The following is a 10,164-nucleotide window of genomic DNA, read 5'->3' on the forward strand; positions in this document are numbered from 1 at the left end:
TAAAAAGTGGTACAACATTAGCTACCCTCCAATCTGCAGGAACTGATCCCGAATCTATCGAACTCTGGAAAACAATTACCAACGCATTCACGATTTCTCGAGCCAACTCCTTCAGTACCCTGGGATGTAGACCATCAGGCCCCGGGGACTTATCAACCTTCAGACCTAACAGTCTCTCCAACACCAATTCCTGGCAAATATAAATTCCCTTAAGTTCAGGTCCTTCAGCCACTGTTACCTCAGGGAGATTGTTTGTGCCTTCCCCAGTGAACACAGATCTGAAGTACCAATTCAATTCTTCTGCCATTTCTTTGTTCCCCGTAATCTATTCCCCTGTTTCTGTCTTCAAGGGCCCAATTGTAGAAAAGACCTCTATCTTCTGACCTTGTTCACAATGCATTGGCACTTCTGGGTCTATTGTGTTGGAAACTTGGTCTCTGTGTCAACCCGTTTTGTTTTCTTCTTAGGTGACAGTGAACCGTCGAACCTGGCTGTATGATGATGGAAACGGTGATCAGGTGGGAGGATTTGTCAAGGAGTTTGGCAACCTTGCTTTCTTGACAGTAAAGGTATGGGTGCATTAGTGTGAATTAAACTTCTGGATATTAAAGTTACTGAGAAATAGATGGGTTGTGCTGGAAAATGACTTTGCGATAGAAGATCCAGCATGAAGTGGTTGGCAGAGCAAACTTGAGGGGTCAAATGGCCTATTCCCCCTGCTATAGGGCAGCATGGTGGCACAGTGGTTAGCACTGCTGCTTCACAGTGCCAGGGTCCCAGGTTCGATTCCAGCTTCAGTTTGCACATTCTCCCCGTGTCTGCGTGGGTTTCCTCCGGGTGCTCCGATTTCCTCCCACAGTCCAAAGATGTGCAGGGTCAGGTGAATTGGCCACGCTAAATTGTCCATAGTGTTGGGTGCATTAGTTAGAGGGAAATGGATCTGGATGGGGTACTCTTCAGAGCGTCAGTGTGGACTGGTTGGGCCGAAGGGCCTGTTTCCACGCTGTAGGAAATCTAATCTATGTTCAATAAAAGCAAGAAATGCAGGAGAAGGCCAACAGGTATCGCAGTGTCTGTGGGCAGAAACGAGAAATAGTTCTGATCCATGCCTTTGCAAAACAATCTCCAGAAGTTTGGGATTTAAAAGTTCATAACCAACAGATTAATGAAGGCAAAGAAAAATTCAGTACTCATTTTCAGGGACAGAATTTCATCTTTTGGGAACTCTTTGCAATCTTTGGGATTTAACATTTGAGTTCATTGCTTAAGATTGTAGTCTCTGCTATATTGTACAACAGCAGCCACTTAAGCTGGGCAAGCACAGGTCAGTGTGGTTATACTCGTGGACTCCTACCTTCACGCAATTCCAGAGATGCCACCATCAACATCCCTGGCTATCTCCCTTCTCTCCAGCAGATCAGGTGCGGCAGAGGTGATGGTACAGTGCTATACAGTCAGGGGGATTGGCCCTCAACATTGACTCTGGACCCCATGATGTCTGTGGTGTCAGGTCAAACATGAGTAATCTGCTCGTTATCACATACCACCCTTACCAAGCTGATGAATCTGTTACGGGGAGAAAGTGAGCACCATAGATACTGGAGATCAGAATTGAAGAGTATGGGACTGGAAAAACACAGCCGATCAGGCAGCATCCGAGGAGCAGGAGAATCAACGTTTCTAGTATAAGCTGTTCATCAGGAATGAGTGGGTAGTCTGGGGAATTGGGGAAAGGTAGCTGAGAATGCGATAGGTAGGTGAAATTGGGCATAAAGGTGATAGGTCAGAGAGGGAGGTGGAGTGGATAGCTGGGAAGGAAGATGGACAGGTCAAGAGGGCAGTGCCAAGTTGGAAAGTTGGATCTGAGATAAGGTGGGGGAGGGAAAATGAGGAAACTGGTGAAATCCACAATGATCCTGTGTGGTTGGAGGGTCCCAAGGCGGAAGATGAGGCATTCTTCCTCCAGGCATCGGATGGTAAGGGTTTGGTAGCAGAGGTGTCCCAGGACCTGCATGTCCTTGGGGGAGTTGTTTCGTGCATGGTGTCCTGGAGATGTTCTGTATTTCTACATGTTGCACAGAATGTGCCCAATGTCCACCACCAAGAGTGTTTCAGTTATATCATCTCTGCTCAACTGGGTCTGTGGCAGTCAGGGAAAACTAAGCAATAGCCTGCTTGACCTCCTCTTCTCTAATCTATCTGTCATAGATACACCCGATCATGACTGCGTCAGTAAGAATCACACCTTCATATTAAGAATATCCTCCATTCTGTTGTGTGCCACTGCTGTCGTGCTAACTGGGTTTAACCCAGACACACTGTACCATTTACAAGATGCACTGTTATAACTCTCCAAGTTTCCTTTGACAGCAGCCTTCCACACCTGCACCCTCCTCCATCTAGGAGGACAAGAGCAGTAGATACATGGAAACACATCCAATTGCATGTTCCCCTCCAAGCCACTCACTATCCTGACTTGAAAATACCATATATACTCAAGTAATAGTCAATCTCATGTAAAAATTGACCTCCCTATTTTGGCCAAATCTGGAATTTTCCATCTATCTTGTGTAAAAGTTGACCCTAGTTCTTTGCCGGATGTCACATTCTGCTCCAGCCTTCCACGTTGTTCTGCTGTACTTCCAGTCTACTGGCTGTTGTGAGCCACTCCGGATTTTCAGAATGACCTATAATTTTTTTTTTCATTTAGAGATCAATTGGGTTTCTGCTAATGATACAGTATGAATTTCAGCCCCTCAAAAATAGTATCCATTTAATATTTGTAATAGTCGACCCCATAAATTTAACCTTAAAGTAGTCAAAACATTCGAATATTACTTGAGTATATATGATATATTGTCATTCCTTCACTGTGACTAACTCAAAATACTGGAACTTCCTCTCTGTTAGCATTGTGGCTTTTCTAATAGCTCAAGGCAATGACATTAAAAATCATCTTTTTGATATTTTACTTCATTATCTTGTTGTAGTTTAGTTATCATTCATCATTCCTTTTGTTAATTAATCCTAGTTTCTTTCTTTCACATTCTTTCCTTTCTCCTCTTTCCCTTACCTTTGTTTATTAATTATCACATCTCTATCTAATTCGTTTTCCTATTTTGATGAAAGGTCATTGCATCAAATGTCGATGAAATTTCCTCCAGCTGCCTGACCCATTTGTTTCCAACTTCCTTTCATGCTTCAACAAAAGCAAAGCAACTAGAACCTGTCCAGTATTTATATCCGCCTCCGAACAGCGAAGTTGAAACCCATTCGTAGCTGGCCTGTTGTCAACAGTGGGCTTAATCAGATGGATCAAATCCATCACGGTGTGAGTCAGCTGTGCTGATCTGAACCGGGACAAGTCGGGAGTGACAGATGAACCTGTAGGTTAAGGCAAGGAATGAATTGCCCCACCAGCATGACCTCTTAACCTTGTTCATGCTCTGTATATTTTATCATATCCTAAAACTATTTTCCACATCCTAATGCAAAGCAAAACTCAAGTCATCCACTGACGCTGAGCTTGCTGAATGGACTCTGTCTGGCAATGCAATTGTGTTCAAATTCCTGTGTAGTCCTTTCTCTCCTTTATCAGTGTAACCTCTTAAAACCCTTCATTAATTCTTTGTTCTCCAATTCTGGCCTCTTATCGAGCCTCCTTTGCCTGCCTAGGCCCTCAGCTCTTGAAATCAAATTTTCAAACTGCCCCACTTATTCCAGCCACTCTCCTCTTAAGAATCTATTACTAAACTCTGGTGGAAAGTATTGTCTGATGGTAACCCTGTAAAATTCCATGAAATGTTTCCAAATGGACTTCACCTTAAGTGTTGTAAATGAGGTGGCTAATCAAGTTGTAGATAAGTTGATAATATTTATCAAATGTTTGAAAATTGGAAAGGTTCCATCAGAAAGTAGCAAAAATAACCCTTCCATTCAAGAAGGGAGTGAGCAGAAAACAACACTGTAGACCAATTAGCTTGATGTTTATGGGGACGGTGTTGGACTAGATTTCTAAGCCAGTTATAACTGGGCAATGGGGAGATAAAATCTTGGTGATCAGAAGAGTCATCATATGCAGGAGAAATAATGTCTTATCTAAGTTATTGAAAGCTCCTTTAAGCAAGAACATGTGGATAAAGGATGAAGGTATAATGTACTTGGATTTCAAGAAAACATTTTTCAGGGTGTCACTTCAAAGATTATTGTGTGAAGTAGGAGCGAGTGATGCCAGAGACTAACAGATTTGCGTGAGTGGAAAATTAGCTGGCAGAAAGCAGTATTACATAAACTGTCTTTCTTTGATTGGCAGATCAGTGCTGAGTCCTTCACTTTTTGCAACATTTTTAATGATTTGGGGGGAGCAAAAGTGTAACTAAATTCATATTGACACCAAGATAAATAGAAAAGTATGTTGTGACGAGGGCATAAGAAAAATGCAGCCCAAATGAGCAACAAAAATAAATCTGCCGGTATAATGAGAAAATGTGAAACTGTTCACTTTGGCAGGATGAATTAAAAACAGTGTTGACCAAATGGAAAACAACTGGCAGAATTCTGCAGAGGCTTTAGGTGTCGAACAAAAGACAGTTAAAGTAAGGTTGTTTTAGTTATACGGAGAATTGTATCACTTCTGGTCCTCCTTGGAACCTGCACAGTTTGCATCAGTCTGCATCACAAATCAGCTGTGCAGCCAACCTATAATGTTTCAGGCAAAGGTAGTTTTTTACTTAGGCAGGGGAATCAAAAGAGTGGTAGATGGGAGTGTTGAATTCTAAACACAACCAGGCTAGCCATGACATGAAGGACAGACTGGACTTGAGTCTGAGTGACCAACTTTTACTTCTGTTTTATATGTAGTCTGTTCTGATATAACGTGGCAGTTCCATTTTCATGCAATCTCGCGTTATAAGAAAATTGTGCAATAGCTGCATCATTTAAACAGGGCCGGAATTGCAATATAGCCAATACAGGTAAGGAAAGTTTGTGTTCTACAAATAAAGATCTAAATTATTCAATTGCGTTATAGCCAATTGACATTGAAGAAACATGCATTTGATTGTATGTTCATATGTTTTACCATGTTCAAAAACCTCTTTTGCCACAGGATTGAAATTAGTCTGTCCACTCTTTCCACAGAATGATCATTTGATCACATCAAAGAATTGAGTTGGTCCCTCCTGATAGTAGTTGAGGAAGTTTAGAAGAAGAAAGTAGATTTGAATAATTGGGTGTTGCACTGCAACAGAGTATTTAATTTATTTTGTCCCATCTTTGACAGGGAGCAGGTCACATGGTGCCAACAGACAAACCTCTGGCTGCATTTACATTTTTCAGTCGTTTCCTTCATAAGGAGCCATATTGACAATGACCCAAGATGAACTACACCAAGAAATCTGAAGATTGAGGTTATATCGCTGGACAAAAGTGCAAATAGAAGGAAAAGAGTTTCAAGTGTGTTCTGAGGCAATAAATTGAAGGATTGAGTGTTGATGTTGGAGGGCTATGGACAATTCATGAACCATCACTTCCAAACTGAAAATTGCCTCCTGACACACTATAAACCAAGTCCTGTCTGTGTTTGAGACCTTTCTGTAAATATTTTAAGTCCTTTCTTTGATTATGACACACTCCTGAAATGATTTTCCTTGCAATCAAGTGTACACTCCTGAGGCCTAGCCTCCATGTAGTTAATAGCACATTGTACACGTGTGTGTGAGGCTGTGGGGTTGAGTGTGTACAGGTGTGTGTGTTGGGGCAGTGGGTTGAGTGTGTACCCGTGTGTGTTGGGGCAGTGGGGTTGAGTGTGTACTCGTGTGTTGGGGCAGTGGGTTTAAGTGTGTACCTGAAGTGGGGGTGGAGGTCAACAGTGCTTCTGCCAATGTAAAGTCCCAAAAACAATTAACCAGAAATCACAAAATGGACAATTTCTGAAATCCTGGCTCCTGCACTGAGCTTAAATTTAAATCCGGTTTTGATTTTAACATGGTAGTATTACAAATGCTAAGTTGTTTAAGTATGTTACGGATGACATTAGAAATTCAAATGAGATTCTTCTATCTTGAAATGATTCAGCAAATTTCGAGCAACAAATATTGATTCAACCTGAGAAATGAAATGTTCAAAGGCCGGGCTTTAGGGAGTATGTGCAACTTTAAATTTTGTGCTTTGCTGTGCCACCTATTGTTTACTGTTGATTTGATTTCTCTTGTAAATCTGGGGGCATTCGGACCCACAGAAAGCCTCTGAGCTGTCCATCCTCCATGTGCTGCTGTGACTTTGGTCCAGACTTTCTTGTTCGTAACAAAGCACCTTGTTGAACAATTCTAGCAATGCGTGGTGAGACCTTCTAACTTTTTCAATGTGCAATTGACAGTAGTGTTCTATAACAGATGTCCAACATTGAACCACAGGGATATCATTAAGCCATCTAAGCAATTCTTCGTTTTAAAGATTACTTGCAGGTACCAAACAGGAAATGAAAAATGATAATCCAATTACTGAGTTGGGACATGCAAATAAGAGTAAGTGGAGTACTTGAACAAACTTTAGAAATAGATTATTTTGATTGTTTTAAAAAGTTATTAATGTATTGGGGGAACTAAACAATATTCCAGTTATAAAATTACTTAAAGTTCAGTATTAATTATTAATCAGATCACTGTTTTGAAAACCCTGTTTCATGTTGGAGCTTTACTTTGATAGGGTGTTAAACAGTGATGAGACTGGAAATTCTCATCAACTTAATTGATTTTAATTGATCACTGGCTCAAGTTGGAAGATACGAATTGGCCCATTACGTGCCTCGTGACAGAGCTGTCAATGACAGACCACAATATCAGGATTTGTGCATCAATTTGCACTTGTGCTAAATCCTCAAGTTGTCAATTTCAAAGTGGCAATGACCATGATTGCTAACCATTCACCACCCAATTTCTGGTCCATTAGCTTCGTACCTGCTCCCTATTACTGTAAAGGGGGTTTTGGAGGAAAGTGCTTTTTTTCAACCTGAATAACTATCAAGCTGAATGTATTTGAGATAATATTGGAAGCAGATTCAATAGTAACTTTAAAATAAAATGGGATATATATTTGAAAAGCAAAATCGGTGCAGAGCATTGAGAAAGAGTGGGCGAATAGGACTTAGTGAATTCAAAGAACAGGCATTAACTTGATGGGCTGAATGGCTCTCTGCTATAAAAACAGCATCTTTATGACATTGTGATTTTTTTTTTCCCCTCCCCTCTTGGTACTGTGTACTGCGTTCACTAACTGGTCTGTCAGAAATAGCAATGGAAAAGCCTAGAGTCTGACAAGAAGGAATCTTCTCTTTCATTCACAGGCGACATAGAGGGCTGTTGCTCTGCATCATCTTCTCCATTAATAGGATTCTAAGGCTGCACACACAATTGCCAGCTTGCTGATTAAGTCATGCTAGAAAGGTGAAGTAATCACAGTCTATACTGAAGACTTTTCTCTAAAATTTGCTGCTCTCAGACATGAATTACTCTGCTATAATAAAAACTGCCAATCTGGCTTTGTCTCTTTTATATTGTCTAATTATGTACAAAGAGGAGCCCAGGTTAAATATTAAAACACTAGGGTATCGAGGGGAAACTGACTGCCCTCCAAAGGCTAGTAGAGTTTCAAGTTGGTGAGCAGGAAAAGTCACCAAAGCAGATAGTGTAAGGTTGAAGGAAATAGAATGTATGTCTGGATTGCTGGATGGTAGATAGGTGGGTTGATTTCAGGATAGGAATAAAGAGGGAACAAATCTGTTCAATAGCTGTGAATTGAGCAGAGATCTATCTATTTCTGGTGGTGGTCATGGGGGTCAACATTTTATCTGTAGACATTCCCTGAAGGCTAAAATAACATTGCTTTGTCTTTTTGCTGGGTAACCTCTACCTACAGTGTCTGAGATTTGCTGTACTTTTTTAATGTTTGTTGACAAAATTAGAAACTCACATGTTAATAAAATGTTCTTTTGAGAATTTTTGTTGGTTTCTTGCTATGTGCTTTCCTCATTTCTGAAGGTTGGCCCATGCTTATGGGCAAAGTGTTGAGTGATTTTGTTGTTGCCCTTTTGCAGAATGGCTGACCAGTGCACCCCCACCCCACCCAAACAAACTCTTATTACCTGCCTCCAGGCATTTGGAAGGATTTACAGGCTGATTATCAATCTGCACGGTCACATTGTGGCTACAGATTACTAGGCCACCAAATCCAGGCATGGTACTCTAAGCTGGCATTACAGGCAGAGAGAGGGATACTATGCTACACCAAGAGTTCCATTGGTTTCTTACTATGTAGACTCGATCTGTCAGATGTGACTCATTGGTTACTTGAAGTGACAGGTTGAAATGTGATCACAAACTTGAGGCTGACCTTCTAATGCAGTATAGAGTGCTCTACTTTTGCAAGTGTCAGTTATGAGCCATTAAACTAAAGATCTGTCTGCACTTCCAAATAAATTTAAAACACCTCTACTTCAGACCTACAATGTAGTTGACTCTGAATTATTCTCTGAAGTGACTGAGTAAGCCATCAGTTGTGTCAAATGCTAGTAAAGCAAAGGAATAAAACTGGACAGACCACCTGGCATCAGCTAAGGCACAGGAAATGGCATGGGCAAACACAGTACTGTCAACTCTGCAAAGCCCTGTTTACAAACATCTGGGATCTACTGCTAAAATTAGGAGAGCTGTCTCACAAGACTAGTCAAGCAATAGCCTGAAAGTCATACTCCGAATTATTCCTTACAGATAAAGTCTCAGAAACCACTAACACCATCCAATCATAGAATTCCCACTTGCCCAACAAGTCCACACCGACCGCTGAAGAATTATCTGCCTAGACTCATTCTCCTACCCTATTACTCTACGTTTCCCCTAACTAATGCACTGTACCTACAATTTAGCTTGGCCAGTTCACCTAACTTGCACATCTTTGGACTGTGGGAGGAAACCCACGCAGACATAGGGAGAATGTGGAAACTCCACACAGTTGCCGGAGGCTGGAATCGAACCCAGGTCCCTGGTGCTGTGAAGCAGTAGTGCTAACCACGGCCACCGTACTGCCCCAATATCCCTGCTACACTGGCAGGACCTAGTCGAGGTGGTGGCACAGTGGCATACAGTTGGTAAGGAGTTTCTCTGGGCAACCTCAACATTGACTAAAGAGCCCATGAAGAGTCACGGACAAGGACATCTGACTGCAAACCTTCCTTTGACTGTTGAACTAGCATTGAGGGTTGCAAGGGCTCTGGGATTGTACTCTGGGAGGGGAATTACAATGTTCATCACCAAAAGTGTCTTGGCAGCAGTACTACTGGTTAAGCTGGTCAAGCCCTATAGAACATCGCTGCTGGATTGGGTCCATAGCAGGTGATGAGGGAACCAAAGAACTGCAGATGCTTGGAATCTGAAACAAAAACAAAAATCGGTTCTAAATGAGCTTACTGGACTCAATGCACTGCTTTCTCTCCACAGATGCTACCAGACCTGCTGGCTTTCTCCAGTAATTTGTTTTTGTTACAGGGAAAAACTTACTTGATCTTAATCTGCCTGCTGCAGATGCATCTGACCATGACAGATCTGTCAGAAAAAAGAGGCACCAATAATGAGGTGAGGAGGAATTTCTTCTGAAGGTTGAGACCTTGGAACGTTTTGCCACAGACCTGTGGGGACAATGTCTTTGTGTATATTTAAGACTCTGACAGATTCTTGATCAATAGGGGAATCAGGCCTATGGGGAAAATGCAGGAAAGTGGATATGAAGGAATGTCAGATCAGCCATTATCCCAAGGAAGGACCCAGCTGGCTTGAGAGGCTGAACAGTCTACCCCTGTTGCATTTTCAATGGTCTTATGGACAATATCAGTAACAATGACCACCACACAGTCTTTAGGGAGACAATTTCATCTTCACAACCTAAATGTCCTGCGTCATGCTGTGTGGCTCTATCAGTGGGATAAACGGGATAGACTTCAAACAGTTCTAGTATCTCGAGGCTGGACATCTGCTGTGGGTCCTCAGAATATTACCCCAACACAATCTGTATCCTATTGGCCTGGCATATTCTGCTCTATCGAGTCAAGCTGGTTCGATGAAAAACAAAGTGTATGCCAGCAGGAGCAGCAGCAGCATCAGATATACCAAAAAA

At 41.8% G+C, this 10,164-nt stretch overlaps 1 protein-coding gene across 1 annotated transcript in view; it reads left to right on the forward strand.

The window, feature by feature from the left end:
* Positions 1–7,994, forward strand: part of ctsa (cathepsin A) — a 61,221-nt gene extending 53,227 nt beyond the window's left edge. Inside the window, exons 14-15 of the mRNA XM_043676989.1 lie at positions 468–569; positions 5,282–7,994. Coding sequence (XP_043532924.1) covers positions 468–569; positions 5,282–5,365 — 186 coding nt within the window. The 3' untranslated portion in view covers positions 5,366–7,994. The remainder of the gene's footprint in view (positions 1–467; positions 570–5,281) is intronic.
* The last annotated feature ends 2,170 nt before the right edge of the window (positions 7,995–10,164 follow it).

Source organism: Chiloscyllium plagiosum, chromosome 35 (assembly GCF_004010195.1).
Source record: "Chiloscyllium plagiosum isolate BGI_BamShark_2017 chromosome 35, ASM401019v2, whole genome shotgun sequence".
Lineage (NCBI taxonomy): Eukaryota > Metazoa > Chordata > Chondrichthyes > Orectolobiformes > Hemiscylliidae > Chiloscyllium > Chiloscyllium plagiosum.